At 42.2% G+C, this 24,041-nt stretch overlaps 1 protein-coding gene across 3 annotated transcripts in view; it reads right to left on the bottom strand.

The window, feature by feature from the left end:
- Positions 1-24,041, bottom strand: part of RLF (rearranged L-myc fusion) — a 45,627-nt gene that overhangs the window by 9,813 nt on the left and 11,773 nt on the right. Inside the window, exons 1-4 of one of the 3 annotated variants that reach the window (XM_025215600.1) lie at positions 21,629-21,762; positions 16,234-16,453; positions 12,075-12,277; positions 5,513-5,649 (exon numbers count right to left, since the gene is read on the bottom strand). In XM_025215600.1, the coding sequence (XP_025071385.1) occupies positions 5,513-5,649; positions 12,075-12,236 (299 nt within the window). In that variant the 5' untranslated portion in view covers positions 12,237-12,277; positions 16,234-16,453; positions 21,629-21,762. Of the gene's footprint in view, positions 1-5,512; positions 5,650-12,074; positions 12,512-16,233; positions 16,454-21,628; positions 21,763-24,041 lie in introns of those variants that run through there. The other 2 variants (XM_025215598.1, XM_025215599.1) reach the window with 2 other exon arrangements.

Raw genomic sequence — 24,041 nt, 5'->3', positions numbered from 1 at the left:
TAAAATCAGGAGTTTGCAACCCACAATTTGCAGCATGTTGACAAATTAAGGACCAGCCATTCAGCTACAAGCTATGGGTTTTTTGCTTTAAAAACACTGCTTTTCTACTCAACTGGAGCATAGCAGCATTCCTGTGCATCTGGCTGGAGAATCAGTGCTCTTTCAAATAAAAGCCACAGAAGTTAACTGGAACACCTCAGTGGCACCAAGCAGCTGCTTGCTGAACTATAACCCCCACATACTCACAAACTCTAACCTAACCTCACAAAGAATCTGGGCTCTACTGCATTGTACAAGTGCAACAATTTCTCTTGCTCCCCCCCACCCAGGCTTTAATATTTCAGTTCTTCCATGCATCCAAACACGCTTCTTGTCCATTTCTGGTTTTTTTTTTAAACTAAAAACACTATAGCTTGAAAACTGAGTAAAATGACTAAACACAGTAGTAATAACTGCTATTGTGTTGTTGGAATGAGATCTTTGTTGTGCAACTAAGCATAGGCAGCAAGGTGCATCTTAGTACAGGTTCTACTGCAAGTGAAGCCGAAAGGAAAGAAGATTGCTCACACTCTTGGGGAACCTCAAGACTGTTGGATAAGAGAACATATATATGACAGCCACCGGCTGGAGGATGGTGGACTAAGAAAACCACGAGCCACTCTGACTGAGCTAATGCACGTCTTCATGTAGCAACTCCAACAAATGTTCTATTATGGTGTGAACTGGAGGTCTTGGAAGACAGAAAAATTCTGTAGAAACCCATTTCTAAAATCAAAATCAATTAAAAAAATTCAAATAGGAAGCCATAGTGTCAAAAACTTTCTTGACCCCGTTGTGGTCTTTGAGTTGTTTGCAGATGACTTGGCTCTATTATTTTTTGGTAATCAAAACGTGAGAGAAAGCCAAGAGCGTGCATTTTCTGAGGGAGCCCTCAAGTAACGAGGCTGTGAACTTCTGGTGGAGAGAACCGAGTCCAGATGAAGCACCCTGCATCTGTGCTGCTGGTCTCAGACCTGCTCACCCAGAAGAATCCTGGGGTCTTCAGTGAGGATAAAAGGAGGTTGTGATAACAGAACCAGCCTCAGGTCATGTCAGCGAGATCATCCTTGCCAAGACTTGCGTCATTTTGCAGAGCATATATGGGATCAGAAGTACCGAGCGAAGTCATACAAAACGACTCCTGACCACAGGATGAGAAAGACGCTGCATTGGGAAACTGAACAAAGAACTCCTCTGGAATAAAAATATCAGCATTTTCTGATGACACTGAGACAGAACCCACGTCTATGGAACGCTGCAGATGTTAAGCAGGTCCTGCCACAAGTTTAGGAATGACTAAACCAGAGATGGAACAATCATACTTCACGGAGATTTTCAGGAGAATAGATCATTTGCAGCCAAGACTGTACATTAGGGATGAATCTGAGTGCGCACAAAAAGCTATGGACAAATGTACCTTTTAACTACTTTAAAAAGGAAGAGGGAGCTGCCACTCAGGAGTGCACATCAACTGCTATGATGCAACTGCTAGGGGTGTGCAAAGCGGGCCCTTTTTAAATTCAGATTTGGCCAGAATTGGGCCAAATACAGTGATTCAATTAGTTGATTCAGGATCACCGTCCCCGATTCAATTCAGCCGAATCTGAATCTGAAGAGTCGATGCTGATTTGGAGAATCAGCAATTTGGACATAGACACAGCTTTAAAAGTTTTTTCTGCATACCTTGAGGTAGCAGGCACAGCTTGTGATCGCTGTGATGCTGGGGCGGATGGAGCATCCCACAAGAGTGCGGGGGGGCCCTCCATGCACTTGGTGGCAAACCCCTGAAATACTTCTGGTCAACTTCCGGGTCTGCTGGGGAGCATGCTAGGGGTAACCCCTACGCCTCCCTGCCTCAGCGATTGGTTGCAGAGGAACCCCGGGTGCCCCCCCCACCCCGAGACCCAGGAGGCACCAGTTACCAAGCGGGGAGGGACGCGGGAGGGGGGCCCCCTGCATGCTCCCCGGCAGACCTGGAAGTGGACCAGAAGTGCTTCTGCTCCACTTCTGGGTCTGCTGCCAAGCACGCTGGGGGGCTCCCTGCACTTTTGTGGGACGCTCCATGCCCCCTACCATCGCAGCACTCAAGAGCCCCTGCTACCTAGAGGTATGTAGAAAAAACATTTAAAGCTGTGTCTGTCCAAATCTCCGAATCTCTCCAAATCGATTCGGAGAAATTAAATGGTCCTCTGATTCGATTTGGATTTGGAAATTTGGCCACCGAATTGGGCTGAATCTCCACCAAATCAAAATCAGGGACCGAAGCTTCGCACAACCCTAGTAACTGCCGTGTTGGTATGCTCCTATAGCAATCTATTTGGCTAACTAACTGATACTTTAATCCTGAAACAGGCTTAAAAGTTGCAATATTTTTGCTATACTTGTAATTATGGAAGCAGCATACAGAAGCAAGATTACTGATGAGCTGTTATGTATCATTTGATATCAACAGTTATACAGAAAAAACTTATGTCTATCTATACCTGAAGTAAGGACAGTAAAGTTAGGGCTGAATGTGGAATCCATCCAACCTTAGGGTATCTTACATACATTGTCACTTCAGAGGGAAGATGGCAGAAGCACTGCCCAAAGATGTTGTGCAAACTCTTCACAAAATGAAGTTGCACAGACATCTAAACCCCCTACTATTACACCCTTAACTGAGAAACATTATTTAATTGGATCATCTCTGGTTACTGAGAGTCAGGTTTTGATGTGGTTAGCATAAACTAGAAAAAAATGACTAAATGCTGCTATAAAAGAAGAGATTTATGCATTGGGTAAATATATCTCTGTTTGAGATCCCTGAAATAGCACATCCAGCCTCAAGAGAGACCTATATTCAAGCAGTAAGTTTCTTGTCTGCCTATCTTCCAGATGCCAACTGCTAAGTCAGCTGTTTGGTCTGCTTTGGTAAAGGCCATTCTCCTAATTAGTATCTGTACAGTTCCTTCCACAACAAACCTAGGGAGGCAGAAAGAAATAACTTTAGGCTTTTTTTTTTTTTTTTTTGGAGGAACCCCAAGAGCAAAAATTCTGATCCGGGTGAAACACCATCCTCTGCCAACTCAAAAAAAGAAAAGGTAAAAGAAGATTCTGATTTGGTGAGTCTGCTCTAGCGTCCATCTTCTGAGATGCCTCAAAGGACTAGTTTGGGACTTTCAACCTAAAGTATAAAGATTTCTATGTCAGCATCAGGTAGTCCCAAAGGTCTCAGATGGTATTTCAATACAAGGTATTGCTTGCAGTCTCATCCACACCCATTCTTAAGTATGCTGTGGGGGTGTTCATCCAGATGAGACAAGCAGATCAATATTTTTTTTTTCATTCAAAACTTGTTTATAGATTTGCAGCTTGTTCCAAAAAATACAGAATTTAACTAGAAGAAAGTAAAATCTCAACTGCTTTTAGCTTTGTTCAAAAAAATTTCTGATACTGTGGCAAGCAAGAAAATCCTTAAAATGAACATATGAACTAAGAAATAACTGTCTTTTGGGTTACTAACCACATCAACTAGTAAGCAGTTACCTGGCCAAAAAAACCCACAGGTCAAATGTGAGTGTTGTTTCTTCTTTTGCATGCGCTTCCAAACACACCATACTCTTGCTAAATGGTAAGATCAATGACCAAACACTTGAAGAGTGGCATTATTTACCATTCTCAACTAACACAGTTTTAGATTCAAATTTTGTCAGGCAGTTGAATGAAAATATTATACAGCTGATGGAACATGGGGAGGTGAAGCTTCACATCTGTCTTAGACTTACTTACCACAGACAGGCCCCTACACTTGTTTCCCTTGCAGGGAGAAATCAAAGTAGCCAGGACATCACAAAAATTGACATGTAATATACTATGTCAGCCAGCAGTGGGAGACTACTTCAGAAACTCTTCAGAGAAGCAATTTCATTTTAGAATTAATATATGGCCTATGGCTCAATCTGCCAAAGAGCTGTTCTTCTTCTGCAATATTCAAGACCTATATTTGTTCTATGAAACACTTGGGAACTAGGGACTATGTAGAAGGTGGACTTATTAAAAACAATACCAATTCAAACAGCAAGTGCCTAAGGCTTTGCTATCAAAGGGGAATGGAGAGGGTCCATCATACAGGACTTTCTTGGATAGAGCGCTGTGTAAGTGCTAGTCATTATTCTTCTAAATTTCCTCCCTCCATGACAATTTTTCCAATTTTCACATGCAAGGAAGACCTCAGTTTCCTCATCTATAAACAGGGATCAGAATGCTGACTTCTGGAGAAGAAAAAAAAAGTCTGCTAGATAGTAAAATAATTTTAGCATATGCCTCAACAGCAAATGGAAGCACAATTGTAGTAAACTATGCATGCCTGCACTAGCTTTGATCTGGCAACTATTAATAGCAAAGATGCAGTGGCATGAGCTTCAGTATGGATTACAGAAACTTAAGGACCCTGGGCATCTACTTTTGTTGCCAGCCTGTGCACTACTCTGTGCACAGTAGTACTCTGCACTACTCTGTCTGTACCTCCATGTGTCCACTACTACTATCCATGCTGGCTAGTTTTAAAACAGGAGTGGGTACCCAAGATTCAATTATACTTTCACTTCCTGTGTAGACATACCCTTCACAGGAATATATTATATTTTAAACAAGGTTCCCAAGACAGCTATGTAATTATTCTCTTCTTGGCCACTACTTCCCCATTGCCAAAACATGCAGAGATGGAAAGGCTGCATATTACATGTCCACATATGTGAGACACACAAATCTAGCTTTAAATTTTGGGGAATAAATGTTGCACTTGCAGTTTCTTCAAAAACTCAGTGCCAGCATTCTGCTTTCCAAATTCCCCCTATTTGAAACAGACACCAACCTGAAGAAGTGTTTCTTAAAATGACATGGTCTTTAGGGGTGCACACTCACAGTATACTCATTCAAACTTGCATCTTCCATAGCAACCTATCAATTTCTTGTGGCTCTAATGGCTTGAGAAGCAGTTAAAAAGACAGCTGAATTAAACTGCTCCTCAACTTTAATCCTAGAGCAAGGAGAAGCTTAGGGAAGACCAAACAGGCACTGCTTATAGGACATTTCCATGATCCCACTGCTGAATCCCAGGAGTCTCTGTACATGTTCACACTCCTGAGAGCACCATGTAACCAATACACAGATTTTTTGGGGAGTGACTTGAGAAAGTGGCACTACTCTGAGAATTCTAGATGCGTAGTTTCTCAAGGTCCCGTCCCCCCGCTTTTTTTATATTCATCTGAAAATACATAATCCAAAAAGTTAACTTATTAGATACAAATGGTATCTAATAAAGATACATATTGTTACAGAACTTAAGAGAATCTAACATAACACCTATGTGATTCTGTTCATCACATCCTGCTTTAGGCTTTGGTAAAATGTAAAAGTGACATTTTAAAAGGCAGTCTTTTTTTGTTGCAATGTTGATAAACTATTCCTAAGAAATGGATGCATTACTTACCAGGAACAATAAACATTTGCAGTTTGAAGCTGATGAGTTAGGTATGTTGTACAAAGAATAAATGCAGTGTTATCTTGTCCCTCAGATTCCAGATTACATATGATGTCTAGTACTTCCTTGCAATCCACCTTTGCAATCTGTAAGAAAACACTATCATATGAAAATGTACAGTCTGAGGTGTTAAAAAAGTTATTTACCTTAAGAACATATTTGACCTTCACATTTCTTTTTTCTACTTGCAAATATGTTCATTTCTTGTAGATGAGTGAACACTCAGGTGAAAAGAAAAGAAAAATACTTAAAAAAAAATGTTCTGGAACAAGCTAGTTTTTAACACTTTCATTACTGCCTAGGTCTCCAACCAGTTTGCAAAGAAAAAGGTTAAAAAAAAGAAAGGGTTCAGAAAAGGGTCACAAGAAACTACTTCAGTTCTGGGAAACCCTCTTTACAGCAAGGCTCAGTAGCATTAGCTATTTAGTATTTCAGAAAGAAAGAAGAGAGTTTGCAGCTTGGGACCAACAGGGAGATAATATTCTATACCAAAAGGCTCTAAACTGAAACACTGCAATTTTATATATTTTTGCCAGTTTTAGTGCACAGAATGGATGCTGAGGGAGAACTACCAATCACCCCCCCTCCCTCCACCCACTGCACGCAAGCCAAGCTTTAAACTAAACAGACCACATGGCATAGAAAGCCATGAGGGAGATATGTTAAGTACAGAGGACAGGCATGCGTGCATTATCCCTATTTTAGAGAAGCTAAAAGAACTGAGGCACGCAGATTAAAACCAACTTTTTGGAGGGGTCTGTTAAATTCTTAAGCTCCTGGGCAAATGCCCACTGCTTGAATTTTTGGAGTATTCAGCATTTCTATGGGACTTTTAGATAACCCTCATTGGCTATAAAAAGTGCTGGGCACAAGAACAACCTGCTTTTTCAGCAGGGAAGGTAAAGCAATTTGCCCAAGGCTACTCAGTGAATCAGTGACAAAGCAGGAGTAAAATTCAGGATCTCATGAATTATGTCTCTGTGCTTCTGCTTTCAGGTTATGTTGCCTTAACTAATGGAGGTAAGTGAACACCTGCAGTTCTCACAGACTTTCACTGCAGCTAAGTGCTATGTAATTCTGGAAATCATGCCCCAGATGTCTCAAATTGGGGACAGTAAGGAAACAAGCACAACAACTGAAATGGATTTCAGTGATCTGCTCAGCACCATACAGGAAGGTCAAGAGAAACTAAGAATTCAGATTTGGCCAGTCTTCCTTTCTCTTCCTGAAATCCCCCGCTTCATTCCAGGAACCTTCCAACTTCGAGTCAATGAGCTCTTAACTTCAGTTTCTCTTGCTCCTTAGTCAGCCCCGATCTGTTCTCTAAGTATTATCTATTCATCTATGCACTGAATGAGATGGAGGGTTGTGAGGGGAGGAAATGGGGTAATAGATGGAAGTAGTATGCAATCACAATATATAAGCACAAAGACGACAATATTAAGGGGTTTTTTTGCAAAGGCAGCTTTAATTATGGCATTTAACTTTTGAGAATTTGATATGGCAAATCTCAATATTCTCTTGAAATAGTTTTGCCAAAAAAAAACCAAACAAAACTTTGTTCAAGCAAGTATCAGGTACTTGGATAAACGCATGCATTCATTTAGATTATTCCTGTGTAAGTGAAAAGCCTGCAACTTTACAACTGGATACATTGTGATCTTTTCATAACATACCCATTTTACCTCTCTACTTCTCCCTCCAGTTACTTCTATTGCATTTATTATGGAGTGTTACTGTAACAGTAATGTCAAAGTTGAACTAATAGATGCATCTACGTGAAAAGCTAACATTTCCCAGATATTAGTGTGATTTTCCAGAATACTGAATATTCGTCTTGCCATGATTTCAAGTTGTGTTTAATTCCTATACTGTTATGCTATTGTAAACAGTCAATGATCCAGAATCACCTTAAGCCTAAAATGTTGCGAGAGAGAAATTTTCACAAGAAAATATGATTTTTACCATTTGATCAGTATATTTACTAACAGATCCTCTCTCACAACAGAAAGTGGCAAGCAAATCACTGGAACAGATGCATGGACACAACCGAGATAAAATATTTTATGGGTTTCTCAAATCTAGAATCCTGAACAGGTTTTTAACGGTAATGATGACAGACCCATGTGGATGCCTATGGAAATAAGCATCCGTTGGCAACAAAAGGGAATGGGGCTAAGGGAGATGGATACTGGCATACGAAGGACAAGGCCCTGGATTCTCACCCTTGCCCCTTAGCACAACAGAAACTATTTTACTGCTCTATCGCTTCTATGGAATGAATATTAAAATGCAAGGTGCCGAACAACCACTGGGGACAGCAGTCAGAATCCCAGGCCCTGTCCCTGTGAAGGGCATGTCCAAAGTGCCACATCTACAAAGCTACTAAGCTAAAAGGGGGAAAAGGACCTTCCTTCTTCTCCGACAGGAAGCAACAGCTAACAGCTTTTCTCTGACCACACAAACATCCACATGTGGGTGATCCTGTTCCACCACTCAGTTTACATATCCACAATGGAGCATTCTGAGTATACTCAGCATGTATAGCCATACAGTTGGAAACAGATATAAAAATCTGGATAACTGCCAAGCTGGTGTGCAGGGTTTTGCATAAGAACAGCATTCCATACGGTTTCGTACTATGTTACCATAATGAAGAGATTAAGAAAACCTGATTTCAACAGCTATTACTCACAAAATCTGCTGATGTATTAAGTTTTATTGTTATTTTGCTGCCCAAAACATTAAGAAAAGAAAAAGTGGTCGAAAGTTTTACACCAGTCACATTTCCTGAAGTGTGGGAAGTTTGAAGGACTAAGCCACAACAGGAAGAAGATATGAACAATAAGATAGCTAGGCATTAGCTATCACCAGCCAGGAATGTTGAGTGAGAGACTGCAATTTGTTCTATTTTTCTGAGCAAAACGTTCAGAAATGGCATCCTTATGCTTTTGCTTCATGGCTGTTCTTTCTAGGATTTCTTTTAAAGACAAACACAAGAAGCAGACGCATGCTTCTTCCAGGTCCCTCCCAGCACAATGTTACTGCCTACTCTGCTCACTTGTTTAATCAAAGGATCCTAAGACTATAGAACTCAATGGTCACTTTGGTTATAATCCCCAGAACTCGTAAAAGGAAAGGGTCAGGCCCCTACTAGTGATTCAGAGCTCCACCTACACTTACAGGTAGAGACCCCTGTTTAAATCTTTTAACATTACATTGCTTTAATTCCTTAGCCAGAAGTTTTCAAGTGCTCTAGGTAAGGCAAGGGAAAAATATATTTTATCAATATTTCCCAAACTAAACAATGCTGCCATCCATTAAAACAGCATCTTAACTTTCCTGCAATAGCTTGATCTACAGAAGACTGAGGAAGAACGAGAGAGAAATGGTGATGTGTGGGGCAGCTGGAGAAGGAAGGGAAGCGGTCTCTCTTGAGGCACCGTAACTCGTGAATTTCTGATGGTTGAAGCACAGGATGTACACAATGTCACAGATCTGTCTGAGGAACCAGCTTATGCAAGACTTATGAGCACAGTAGCTGAACCGGCCGGAAGCTACCCAGAGAAAGCCAGCAACATTTCTGCTCTCTCAAAAATAGGAAAGAAATGTTTTGTGCCGGCATTCAGTGAAACCAGCACGTCTACCATCTGAAATCAATTTTCAGAGACAACAGAAGAAACGGTGACTAGCTTTAATTATTGCCCTCTCTAAGACTGTTTCTATAATGTTTTCTTAGGAGGATATCTAAGCTGCTGGTTTTTCAGTCTCCGGGGTCTGAATATCCACATGTAATAACAGGTGCTACATATTTTTTAAGCACCTCACAAGTGCTCCAATCTCTCTTTGCCTGTGGGAATGCCACAGGCTGTGCAGTGTCATCTTTCTATTCGGTTTTGGAAATTTTAAGTAGAGAAACAAGCACAGAGAGATCAAGTGTGCCACTCGCTAAACAGTTAGAATGACATTATGTGGAAATAATGAAAGAACATACCAATTTGTCATGAAACTGAATTTTGCTTTAGTGCCCAATCCCAACCATTTATCAGACCAACTAAATGGTTGGAAAAAAGTTCTTTGCAAGCTTTTGGGCATAAACACCCATCCCTTCCTCAAGCATTGGGAGACTGCTCCTGTTCTGAGTTCTCCAAGGTAGAAAAGAAGCTAGAGAGTAAAAAAGAAGTCTGTGAAGATGCAAGTGAGTGGAAGTTTGGAAGACAAAGGGTAGAGATAGGAGGGGAGGGAAAAAGTGTAAAGGAATGCAGGTCCTCACACTTTTCCCTCCCGTCCCCCCAGGCATTGGGACCTGCATTCCTTCACACTTTTTTCTCTCCTCTCCTATCTCTACCCTTTGTCTTCCTAACTTCCACTCATTTGCATCTTCACAGACTTCTGTGCTTCTTTTCTACCTTGGAGAACTCAGAACATCAGCAGTCTTCCAATGCCTGAGGGAGGGAAGGGTGTTTGTGCCTGAAAGCTTACAGAGAACTTTTTTTCAACTATTTAGTTGGTCTAATAAAAGAGATCACATCTGCCAAAAGAACCTCGTCTGCCTATGTCCTTAGACCAATGTGACTACAACCAACATCCCCACCCATGGTTCTCTATGGATACTATTATACCTGCTGATTTGTGATGAAGGCTTTTTAAAAGGATTCCAGCAAGTTATTCTTTAGGCCACTGCCACCACTGTGACCTAGTGTATTATTTACTACACATTATTTGCAACTGGTTCTGAATGCAAAAATATTTCCTCACTTTTAAGATGCTCATCACTGTAACATGAGTCTTACCCAAGTAGTTAATATTCACATCCTATGCGATCCATTTTACAAAGCAGGCAGAGGACTATTCAAAAGTATGCATTACATTTTGCATGGCCACTTAAGATGCCTACGAGTTTTTCATTATTTTTTTCCCCATAGTATTCAGCATTATAGAGCTCATTATAAACGGGAGCTCTGCTTTGAGTACATAAACAGTGGATAATTTATTTTTTTTTGAGATTTCTTAGTTGGTCTAATAAAAAGGTATCATTTCTGAACCAAGAGTCTTGGAGTTTTGCGTTTCTTAACAGTTGGCTCAGCACGTTCACAAATCAGATACATCTCTGGCATACTTGACAGCAACTGCAGAAGTCCCCCCGGGAGTGGCTTTGCACTGGGTTTCAGGTTTAGCATGTGTGAGTGGAAGCAGGCAAATGGGGCATGTTTGAGAGAATCCTTCTCTTGGAACGCCAGAGTTAGTTTGCATCACATTCCTAGTGAGCCAGGACTAAGAGGGGATGAGACAGTACGTTTTACAGAAGTTTACCAGCAGAACAATGATGAGACTCAGGAATCTTCAGTTGCAAACCAGATTCTGCAACAGGGTACTCTCATGGACACAGTATTTTTCCTATTTCTTACTAGAGTGATTACACTGGAACATAAGGAGAAGAGGAAACTCTTGGACTAGATCCTGTCCAGGCAGTAACAAGCAGTTACACAATTGCCATTTCTCTAAAAAGGCCCACAAGACTATCCAATCTCTCTCCTCTAACACAACACAGCCACAAACTATCCTCTAAGAGTCTTAAGATCTGTAGTACCAATCACCCTCACCCCCCCCCCCAATAAAACACCAGAGCTTTCAAAAGCTAAGATGTACAGGCAGTTCTCAGCTTGCAACGTTTCACACTTACAACGTTTACAAATTGACACCCTGTTTCAACTTTATGACATCAGCTTCGACTTTACAACGCTTTACAATGCTTGATCCAATGCAACGCCACGCCAACGAACAAGTTCGCTGCGTCGCTCATCTCCCTGGACAACATCTGTTCCTTGGACACTTTCTTTAAGAAAGCGGACAAGACTCCAGAAAAACCTGCAGCCAAGACTCCTGAAAAGACTCCAGACGGGACATGACTGCCAGGCAGCTACTGTTGGTATGAGCTCAGGGCTAGAGTGAGAGTCACCTGCTCCCCTCTCTGCTTGTCTTATATTTGAGTAAACATGGTAGTATATTTTTTTTTACTCTATTGAGTAAAAAATATGGAAAGAAGAAAAAAAAAAATCCATAAAAAAATTCCATATAAAACAAAATTATTTTTGATCAAAGAAAAGTTTAGATCACTAAGAGCATCTGATCCCAAAGTTACTCAACTTTTTCACTTTTCTGGTTGTTACCAGAACAGTAACTTTATTTACTTGAATTAGAAAAGGTTCAGTGTCACCAACAAAAAAGAACACTGAAGGGCAGACTCAGATTTAAACTTAAGACACTGGGAAATGTTAATAGTCACAAACTGGTCATGCAGACTCTCTGCCCCAAATCAAAACATATGAGTTATGAAGTATAACTCATACCTGTCTCTAGCAGTAATTCAAAATATGTTCCGACTGTAAGCTGCAGAATCTTTATATCAGTTTTTAAATTCTGCTGCAAATAGTATCTTTTCTCTATATACCCAGTTTTTTTAAAAAATGCATCTGATAATGCTTAACATGTGCACTGTTTTATTACTAACCTCCTTAATGGAGTCCTCATTAGGCAGCATAGAGCACACACAAGTGATGTAAGCCTGACGAAAAGATGAGGCATTTGGAATTTCTGGAGAATCTGCACACAATTTTGATAAGGCTGTAGCTTGTGGGATGCAGTTTGACTTCATCAAATGTTTTATTCGCATCTGCAGAAAGGAAGGCCCTTCTCGTGTAATCAATTTATTACCTAGGAAGAGAAAAAAACCCCACAAACTTTTGAGAACACACAAGTTTCACTAGTTTACAACCGGCACTTATCTGAAGTTGTTCTAGTGTATTCATACAATCTTGATATAAAAAGGAACTGGGTGATGCGTGGTCAATATCTGGAAAAGAGCTTTTTGTGAAACTCGAGATGTCAGCAACTCCAGCATATTGTTGGGAATACTGGCAGGGATGCCACCGCTTAGATGCTGTAATGCTTTGAACAGAACATCAGAGAAAAAATTTAGCAGTTGTGCTATTTCTACCTTCATTTTCTGTATTTTCATATCTTTACTGAGACTAGAAGACCAAGCTCAATAAAATAAAACAAAACCAGACAGAATAGATGTGTTAAAAAACCGTTTGAAAACTACCCAAAACATACAAAATACGTTTAGTAAAATGTTACTTTTTGTGATTCTTTGCAGGAAGGCAGGGATTCCAAATATATTAGGCACACATTTTAAACCTACTTAATATTAGAGATTAAACACCTGATCTTTCTTATCCAAGAATATTTGGCAATACTGTTACCAACCCCAAGGGTACAAAGTAATCTTAAGTAACAACACTATTTTCATTAAAAGATTAAACAAAATTTAAAAAATATCAAAACAAACAAGCCACAAACACACACATCACGCCTCCCCCTTGACAGAACTATTTTTATTCATGCTAAAGAATAACCTGGTTGAGAACTTCAGACTGGCTTACTTTGGTTTCCCAAATGAAGAATTTGTTCTTGCTGTATTTAAATAACAAGTAAATGAATGAAGTGATGGCGCTATTTTTACGTTCAGAAAAATCAGGCACTTTTACCCAGAGCTGCATGAACATCTACAGACTGGTCTTTGGACAAGTGCATAATCCAATGCATTCATGATGGAGTGGAAAAAGAGAGCAGAGAAAAGAAGTGAAGTTTTAAAGCTTTCTAGAATCAACTTGTGTCCTTCTTCAACTAAAGCATTTTAATTTTGTTTTTATATGCAAGGAAATCAATCTTCAAACCTTGACTTATTTCTGAATGCCCAAGATTCTGCAAAAAAAATTCCCCATACGTGAAGTAAGTCTCCTAGGACAATAGAAATGTATGCTGCACATCTTTGCTCTCAACAAAGGGAGAGTGTACTCCATCCAACTGCATACCCTTACACCCAAAAAAAGGTTATGCATTTATGTGGCTTATGTATTTAAATTGGTATGTAGACTACTAGAGCTTGCTACAATATAAGCAATAGTCACTGTGCTATGCATTAAGCAAATTCTGCACTTGTCCAGCATGTGCATAAAAGTATGGACAAATATTCCTTTAAAGTGCTTCAACTCTTGCTCTGATATGAAGTGCTTCAGCATTGTACAGACACGGTTTATGCTGTGGCCAACCTCTGCAGCTAGGTAGCTTGAGAGAAGATATTTTTGGATCTCTTTCAGCCTGAGTCTTCAGAGGCCCCTAGAGACTGCTGAGTGGAGAGGAGAGTGCCCACTGGCTGTTTGTACCCCCAGCTTGTGATGAGCCTGCACTGCCCAAGGAGCTAGGAACAGCTGCCTACCACCTCTGTTTCCTGCAATCTCCGACTGAGCAGACCCAGAGGTGATATCCTTCTTATTCAGCACAGGGTGGGGAGTCATAGCCTACATGGGTATGCTTTGCATCCTCTTCCAGTTCATGTACCTGGTGGCAAGGCAACACAGGACCACTGGAAAGGTTTCTCCTTGAGATGTACTACCTGCTCTGCACCACCAACTGCAGGGTGACTGATGACGACTCCATACAAGACATAATGGAGAACAGCCCTCTCTTGGATGGGACAACCTGCAGACCACGTACGAGAACTTCTGGGCCAGGGAGAAGAGAGGCAGCTGGTAGGAGCACACAGTCTGGGGGATGTGGGATGATAAGCAATGGCAGTAGAATCCGAGAATGAGCTGTGCCACCTTCATGAAGAATTGTGCGAGGCACCAGCATGATGGCACCCTTCACTGTAAGCAGTGCCTGACTATTGCCATCTCGTCCATGATCAGCTACTCTGGGATGAGCTGGTCTATAGCAAGATCATCCACGCAAGAGGCGTGCCCACCATAGCTCAGAGTATATCAAATACAAGGGCTATTTTGTTATGCTGCCAGGTATCATGGACCACCATAGACAACTTACTCATATGAACACCATTTAGCTGGATACAAGGGTATTTAGGAACTGCAGCCTGGTGACACAAGGGGAGTTTGCTGGTAGAGTTGCAGGCAGAGGTGAAGGGCATAAACAAATTCCCCTTTACTGCTACTTGTCAAATGCAGAATATCTGCTCTTCATGTGGCTTGTGGAGCCTTACACTAGGCATGTGGATTCCAGGAAGGACCTTTTTTAACTAGTGGCCAAGCAGCTTCTTCAGGTTCATGAAGTGCACCTTTGGGCACCTTGAGTCGTCGTTGCCCCGCCCCCCAGCACTAGTAGCGTGCCTGGATGTCACTTACTGCAAGCTGCCTTGGTTAGTTACTTCTATCTGTATTCTCCACAACTTCTGCAAAGCCAAGCGGGGAGCCTTTCTGGAGGACTGGGCAGAGAAAGATTCACAGCTTGAGAACCATTATGCTGCAGCAGAGGCCAAGCCTTTATGACACAACAACCACCTGGGCATTCATTTTCATCAGTGACACCCTGGCAATCTGCTTTCTGCAGTGCTGGGCTGCAGAGCAAGAGGACCTAAGCAAGTGAAGATTGAAAGGCATGGAACAGATCCAGTGATGGTTTTGTGAGCCTAAAGAACTTTTTATTCAGCAACAGAAACCGTCAAGAACTTGTGTTTTCTTAAGAGAAGAACAAAAATGTGCTGTATAAACAGGGGGTGGGAAAAATGAAGGGTGCTTTTTCAACTGTTGGTTGGGAAGGGGAGGGGCATGGCAGACAGTCAAACTAACCTGTCACTACTGAGGCCTCCTCAACAGATGCCCTGGGAGGACTGGGGTGCAGTGGCATGGCAGCATGCCACCCCGTTGACTGGATGGGTCAGAGGGATTCAAGTCTCAAGTTGCTGCTTCCTCTACTGATCAGACCTGTCACAGAATCTGTGATGCAGGGGAGTTTCTCCAGACCCCAACACCATGAAGCACAGGCTTTTGAATTTGAGCTAGTGTGAGGATAGGCACTGGGGGTCCCAGTATTAGGGAAGCAGAGGCATGGAAGGGCTATGGAAAGCCACATCCAGAGTGTGGTTGGGAATATGACTGCATTAGTTAACCAAGGACCTGATCTCTGGCCTGCTGTGAAGACAGAGGGCAGCTCTGGGCACTGCAGACTGGAGAACAAAATGCATAACCAGAGGATGGGAACTGAGCCCCATGGAGTAAAGATCTTGTTCTGGGTAAGGATTTGGCGAGAATACAGGGGTAACCCTACGACAGTTGGAGGTTGGGCTGGCTGGAGGGGGAGGAGAGAGGGTGTTCCCAAGGTACTGCTGTCAGTACTTTACAGGGCTACTGTTGGTGAGGATGTGAAGGAAGAAGGCTGCTACTAGAAATCTTATCCCAGAGACTGGCTGTATCACTGAGGCCTGGAGGAGGAAGATTTCCCCACAATACATCATAAAGGGAAAATAATGACACTGGCAAGATGCTGATCCTGACTGAGGAAGGTACCCTGACCATGAAGTCATCTGGTAGAGGCTGCTGTAAATAATTCTGACCCTGTTGAGAATAAACCACGATTGCAGGGGGAGGTACAGCTCATGCTGCAGAAGGAGGACCTAAGCTTGTGCTGAGGGGCTAAGTTCTCTGAATGTTCTCCACCTGCCTGCTGAGCATAGGTATGAGACAGTCTACTGGGTGTGTCTCAGCCTGGAGGGTGTCCACCAGCATCTCCACAGTCTGCCTTGCCATGCCCATGGACTCTCATTCCTTCTGGCCTGGATCACACCTGCGTGTCTTGCCTGAATCATGCCCCACCTTATCAAGTCAGTGCAACGGTCCTGGTGCAACTCCATTCTGGCCCTCCATTCCTCTGCAGCAGCAGCCGCCCTCCTTTCTGATTTTGTAACCAGATCAATCAGCATCTCTCCTCCAATCACTTTCTCCTCCAATACTATGAAACTCTGCACCGCAGTTTTGGGCTGGGGAATCTCTCCACCTACTACAGTGGGAGCTCCACTTGCAGAAGGTGTTGACCCTGAAATGACAGCAGGGAAACAATGGCCTTTTGTTAAACTGCTGTGACATTAGGATAATGATGAACTCCCCAACTCATCTACACATTCCATCTCAGGAGCCTCTCCACTACTGCTTCCAGCTGCTGAGATACTAAGTCCCCAAGCCCAAGTGCTTCAGGACAAGGAAAAATGACAGCCCTTCCCACCCTCCAAAACCTGGCTTGGGATGCTATTTCTGGACCCCTGATAGCGTTGCAATATGCTGGGAGGTCCAGAGGCAGGGCATGAGAAGTATGGGCATAGCCAGTTCCCTGGGTCAGGGCCCACACTGTATATTCTCTCCAGTATCTCCCCTAATTTTGCAAGATGTTTTCTTCTATAGAGACATCTATCTGTTCTGCATGACCATGACCCAGATGGGCACTGTTCTGGACAGCTCTACAGACTACCACAGACATGCAGGGGGCTGGCTCTGATGTACTGGAAATCCAGTGCGGAGCAGACACGATTAATCAAGTCTGCTCAAGCACAGAAATTACTGTGCTCCAGCAGCCTCCCGCATCACATGCATCAGTGTCCCTGGAACTGAAAAATGGTAGCAGAGTGCTTTGAACTAAAGATCATTTGATGAGCTTAAGTTCAAAGCACCCTGCTGCCATTTTTCAGTGCAGGGGATGCTGATACACAAGACGTTCAGGTGCTTTTAATTTGTGTGGCTTGCTTATTAAAGTGCCCCCCTGAAGCATGTGTAAACATGCCCTATATGTGCTCCTGAGTTCTTGAAGATGGTTCTGCCTAAGGATCCTGCTTCCTCAAGAGGACAAGCCCATTTTGGTTGCTTTATAGAAGGGAGAAATCTTCCTTTCAACATGACATCCCAGTGGACATTACATCTCCAGAGGAAGTTGCAGCGTCTGTCCCTTAACAATGAGGAGTAAATGAAGAATACCACTGATGCCTTCCTGGCCTAGGAAGCCCAGTGAAAAGGGGCAGGGGGGTGGGGTGGGGAGGAGATTGAGAAGGGAGGGGAAAAGAAGCCTCTTTCTCTATCACCTGAGAAAGGGAGGAGAGGGAGAAGAGGAAGGGGAATGGTAATTAACCCCTTAAAAGGCGCAAAACAAAGTGCTAAGCTGCCCATTGGTGAATTACCTGATAACTGTCCCTTAAGTCCATAAACACCAATCTGGAAAGGGCAGAACAGTGAATGTCCACAGATGGACTGCAGCCACCTTGATCACTTAGTTGTTCCACTCTGAGCATATCTAGTTCCTATTATGGTCAGGAGGTGGTGTTAATCCCCTTGGTGCTAGCTAGATGCAGACACCAGACCCCAAAGAGGAGGACTGTTGGGCATTAACACACACTTTCCTAAACTCTCAAGGCCCCAAGGCTAGCTCTCCACTCCCCAACCAGCTGTTTGTTACTGGAACCCCACCCTTGAACATTACAAAGCAAAATATTCTCCTTTCCCCACCTTCCTGCAACCTGAAGCCATATTTTCACATGCAGGTATATTTGGAGTTTCCCATATCAATATGCAGTGACAATGTAGACTCATACCCCAAAGAAGCCTAAAGATGCGGTGGAGATGGGGAGGAGGGGAAGGAAAGCCACTGATGCTTTTCATGTGCTGCAGTGGTGCATTTTACCTGATGGCTGGGTGGCCATTTATTCTGTCTATGTCTCAAGTATTGGAAGAGGACTGGCTTGTTGCAGACAGCCATTAGAGAGGGGAAAATGCTTTGCTGGTAGAGGTGGGAGGATGGTTGGCAGGACTGTGAAGTAGGCAGTTGGCTGTGAGGATGAGGGGATAGTCGGGCTTGTTCCTGACTGGCCAGGCTGGCATGAAGTTAAGGGACAGTCAGCTGGGAAGGACCAGGCAGGCTGATATCAGTGGCATCAGAGCAACCACATCTGGACGGCCTCTTTTGGGATTACCAATCAGAAGGGACTCCCCACAGATATCCTCTCTCCTGTGTCAGAGCCAGGGACTGGAGGGGTCCTCCTGCTCCTGCCTGTCAGTTGCTGCCAGCCAGAATTGGCAATGGCAGATAGCAGCCAAAGTCACCTCCCACAACCACACTAGTGTCACGGGCCTTCTTACACTGCACACCTTCAGTACTTTGTCTTGGCACAGTACTAGTGCCAGTCGCAGCTGTCTCTCCAAGGTGCTGTTTCAGGAGATATGCTTGTAGACAGCCTAGTTGGTGTGGCTCATCCTCACTGAGCACCAAGTGTTTCCATACCACCTGGGGCACAAAATTCATTACTTCTACCTGCCTGTAGTCCACTACCTTGAGAACACATAAGAGGGTAGTGCTGCTGACATAGCGGGCACAGGCTGTTGCTGACATGCTCTGAAACATCCTTGCCACTCTTCAGTTACAGGAGAAGTCAAGTCTTTTGGGTAGAGGGGTCCAGCAAAACAAAGGCATGACATGCTTTTCCACTTGGCTGTAAATATATGAGGTCACATGCCAACCAGGTCCTGTGGTCCTACAGCAGTAGAGTTCAGCATCATAGAAGCAGGTCTTCAGATCAGTAGGGTGGAAGGGCACACAAAGCATTGTGGAAAGCCAGAGGACTGATCAACTCCCTATTTTACTCTGTTGAAGGGTAAACATGAAGTGTTTCACAGTGAAATGCTTCAAAGTTGTTTTAACCTGGGTCATTTCTGAGGAGGAAAGGCCCGATTTGAAGCATTCTCTAAAAGCACTTGAAGCACTTTAAATGCTACATCTGTCCATACCCTAAAAGTGAAGTACATCGTGTCTACATTTTGTCCAACCTGCCAAACATTATTGCATTGTAAACTTTTTTTTTTTTTTTTTTAATCACCCCACTTGCACTGAATTCTGATATACTTCCACATTTACTTGTTCTGTTAAAAAGAGGTTTTCATCAGAAAAGGAACCAGACAAATTTTAGACACCAGAAGGAACTCTCAAATTGATTACGGATTCCTTTCCTCACCCTGGCTACCACTTTGAAATGGATGTTCCTTAAATTGTTCAATCAGAAACCACTGACAACATCAAAAACCAGAACACTGAGTGCATTATAGGACATAAGAGAATTTAGTTTTGATTACAGTATTGGGTAATTAAGACTCCAAGACAGAGCAACCTGAATGATGTGTTGGAAATAGAAGTAAATACCTCACAGAAGTTTGAAGTGTTATCAACAGTACTGCCTGTGAAGGTGCAGATCTTGTCGTTTTTGTGTTTGATAGCATCTGGATAGGCATATCTCGACTCCATCCTAATCATCACCTAATGCAATCTGCTACACTGAAGTCTACTGCCTGAAAGGGGCAGCAGCATTTCTATTTAGTCAATCCTGAGACAGCCAACTAAATTTTGTGGCACATTATCCTGCTACTTTTTCTCCACTCCACAGATGTTAACAACCCTCTATCCTTTTTAATGGTCTTGATGTTCCACCCTATTCAGACTAGCTTCACTTCTGTAATATTGTTGTCTGTTAGCCATTCTTGGTAGTCTCTCTTCTATTTCAAAGTTGTGCGAACTGTTTTTAGCTCTAGCTAAAAGACTTAACTCAGGTGTACAAATGACTGACAGGGTAGTATTGAGGGCATTGTCAAAATGCTCAAGACGACTAGAATTTGTTTTATGAATGTGAATAAGAATCGGGGTGTAGGTTGTAGCCGTGTTGGTCTAAGGACATAGGCAGACAAGGTTCTTTGGGTGAATCTGATATCTTTTGTTAGACCAACTTAAATAGTTGGAAAACAATTATTAAGCAAGCTTTTGGGTTCAAAAACCCTTCGTCAGGCTGAGGAAGTTTCAGCAGTTGGTGTGTGCTCTTTCTGGATGGAATGAAAAGTAAAGCCAGAGGCTCGTTTGGTATGCATACAAGACAGATAGTCAGTGAAAATGTAGATTGAGGAGTCAATGGGTGAGAGACAGGCAGGGGTAGGGTGGGTAAATGGGCTCCCAATTACCTGTGGGAGCACATTTCTCACAAGGAAACCACTCTCTCTCCAATCTCTGAGTCCTGATCCTCAAAGGAAACTTATAAAACACTTTCCAGAGAGGAGCCTATGAACTCTACTTCATCAACCTCCCGGATACTAAAAATCATGGATTAAATACAGACATTGGATTTATGACACATTATAACCTGCCTGACAGCTGACTCCCCAGGTATCTCTCCACTATTCATAACCAATCCCCACCCCCCGCCTGTCTCTCACCCACTGACACCTCAATCTACATTTTCACTGACTACCTGTCTTGTATGCAGAGCAGACTAGCCTCTGGCTTCTTTACTTTTCATTCCATCCAGAAAGAGCACACACCAACTGCTGAAACTTCCTCAGCCTGACGAAGGGTTTTTGAACTCAAAAGCTTGCTTAATAATTGTTTTCCAACTATTTAAGTTGGTCTAATAAAAGATATCAGATTCACCCAAAGAACCTTGTCTGAATAAGAAACATGCATTTAACTATAGTGACTACAGGATCAAATGACAACATCTTTTGATTATTTTGACTATATTTTGCCTAGTTGTTTTTTATATTACATATATTAATTTAGGAAATTGATGCACATTCTAATAATTTTGTTTCTGCTTTGATCTTAAACTGAATAATATAGTGCTAACCCCCAGCATATTAGCAAAACATGCAATTTTCTTTAACTGGATAAAAACAAGTGTTGTGTTTTATGTGATGATGTGCTATCCTATCTCCCCCCGCCTTTTAAAATCCTAGATCCATGTGGCCTTTTCTGTATATCTTAAAGCAGCAATAGTACATATGCCAATTATTTCTTTTGTTTGACTTATTTCCAATTTCTGTTCAAAACTGACAAATCTATGCCAGATGACCCAATCAAAACTGCTGAAGGAAAGATACCCTATTTTGATAGGAGACTTGTCTGGCAGACTATTTTTAATAATGGAGTTTCAAAATATCCAGAAATGTATTGTTAAAACAGGCCAGAGAGAAATGCAGTAGTGCAGATGGATTACTGAATATGGTGCCAGAGAGTCTGTTTCATGATAAATCTGGATTAGCAAACGATTAGCAGTGAAAATGGCATCAAGGGAAGTCTCAACCAATTCTATACTAATAGTAAGTTTAAGCAAACAATCCTTGCCCACAGCCAAAACAAACATTGTGTTAAGTCACAGAACATCATGTTATACAGCATCCGAATCTCAATTCTTACCTTCCTCTGTGTCTACTGGCTGCTGAGATAGAATCTTAAGGAGAACTGGATTTTTCCATACTCCTTCCTTAGTGATGTCAACCAATATTTGGAGGTTATTATTCCCAAATTCCAGTAAAGCATCATGTGATTCCTATAAAAGTAAGAAACCCAAGATTCATTACCACTGTAAGGTAAACTTTAAGACTAATTTGGGAAACAGACTACCAATTAGACAACTAGAAAACAAATTCAACACCTTTCAGCTACATCATGGTCATCCGTAATGCTTTATTTCTATATCATGAAGTTCTTTTGTCAAAATTTGGGTATCTTCTGGGACAAGCTTACCTAAATTCTACAGCACTGAGAATCTGACAGAAGTTTTTATCAAGTCAGACAGAAAAACAGTAACTATGGTAAACCCTGTGCTATCTGTTTTCATGTTAAAATGAACATGTATATTGTTTCTAGCATGCCACCTTTTTCTCTCATTTCAACAGAGATTCATAGAAGCTTAACTCTGGAAGAAGCCGAGAGGACAGCTGGGACATTTTGTGCTTGAGAGAGTGGTGCAGTTTGGGGAAGTGTGTGGGGGTTTGTTGTTGTTGTTTTGTTTTATAAGAGTCTTGGAAGTTTCTCAGATTAAATCAGTGAAAGGTTATTAAAAATCTGAAACCACTATTGTTAAGGGTTAAAAGCATTCTACTGAGATTTGATGGGCCAGTCTACATTTCAAAGATGACAGCTATTTACCCAGTAGTATTTTTGGGAACCTTTATCAAGGTGGATCCTACTACAGGTGCACATGTGACTCAAGCACACTATGAGTCTTTTGAATACCGATGCCCTCTAACCCACATATTGAACTTTTTATCTCCTTGCACTTCCTTGAAAAGAGTTATGAATAGAATAGTATGTATTCTTGTTTCCTCACAATTTGAAACTCAAACGAGCTGAAGATCCCAACAGTAGGGATGGAGGTCACAGTGACCACAAAAATGAGTGACTGCAGACTAAGCAGCCATTCTTTCTTCAGTTACAGGTATAGGTTCCACTGCAGGTGACTGAAGGCAGTACTCCTCAGGAGTACTATTAATGGCCACCACTCACCCAACACCACGTTTCCTGGCCTGTGGGGAGCACCACAGGGTAAACGCAAGGGCTCCATGGGCACCCCCGCTCTAGAACATTTAGGCAAATCCTACATCTTCTAGGGATCTGCTCCATTGCTTCTGTAAATGTTCCAAAAACTTGACCCCAACACATCCCTGTTTAAAGGTTTTTGTTCCCAACAGCCTCCACAACATTAACCATCTTCCCAACCCCCAACCAAGCTTTTGATTTCCAGACACTAAGCCAATTCCTTTGGGACCTGAGATGCCACCAAGACCTTCTTGTCCATCTGGTGACCCAAACAAGTAGATGGACAGGAATTACTCTTCTGACTTTACTAATAAGTAAATTAAGCATTCTTTACTTCTGCACACACCCGCAAAAGCCTCATGTCCCTGAAGAAAGAGAAGGGTAAGACAAGGAAGAGACTAGATAAGCTGTGGGTAAAAAAATTAAATGTCCACTTGTCCAACATAACAGTAAACTAAACATGATGAAGAGGAGCAAGGCAGCTCTTGAAAGCGGTGGTAAGCTCAGATCAGTTCCATTTTAACTTTCACTTGCATCAAACCTGCCACCTTGATAGTATCAAGTGAGCAAGAGGCACAGACATTCCTTCTAGAGTTACAGAATCATAGAAAATGAGGGTTGGAAGGGACCTCAGGAGGTCATCTAGTCCAACTCCCTGCTCAAAGCAGGACTATCCCCAATTAGATCATCCTCGTCAAAATGCTTCCATTAATACTGGAATTGTTACCTGCTATAAACAGGAATCCCCACAGACAGTTTGGAGATAGTGCACTATGTGCGCAGCACACACACAAATGGCAAAAGCCATCCATAAACAAAGGCTTGAATATTTTTTCTCCAAGTTTTAGGTGCAGACTCAGGCACAGCAAATCCATGGTAAAAAAAAAGCATGCATTGTAAAATATATTGCTGCTCTCACACACCAAAACTGGTACAGAGGGCACAAAAGTAACAGCATTACAGTTTTATCTTTGCTTCTAGGAACTTTTAAAATCCATAGAAACAGCCTAAACATCAGAAATAAGAAAGTAAAATCTATATTCTGAATGCTTCAACACAACGCAACTTCAATGGGCTGACAAAAGTATAAGGCAATAGGTAGGGGTCACTGATAAAGATTTTTTTGGCTGATACCAATGGCTGATTATTAGTCAACCATATTGGACGACACCGATCCAATTGCCGATATGCAGCCCAGCAGCTTGGAGAGCAGCGTCCAGCAAGTAAGTTGGGTGTGGGGAGGGGGGAACAGATCGAGGTGCCCCTAGTGAGGGAGGGAGTGGGGCAG

Source organism: Alligator sinensis, unplaced genomic scaffold (assembly GCF_000455745.1).
Source record: "Alligator sinensis unplaced genomic scaffold, ASM45574v1 scaffold800_1, whole genome shotgun sequence".
NCBI classification, from domain to species: Eukaryota; Metazoa; Chordata; order Crocodylia; family Alligatoridae; genus Alligator; species Alligator sinensis.
The sequence above is the reverse complement of the archived record's forward strand: the minus strand, read 5'-3'. Positions and strand labels throughout refer to the sequence as shown.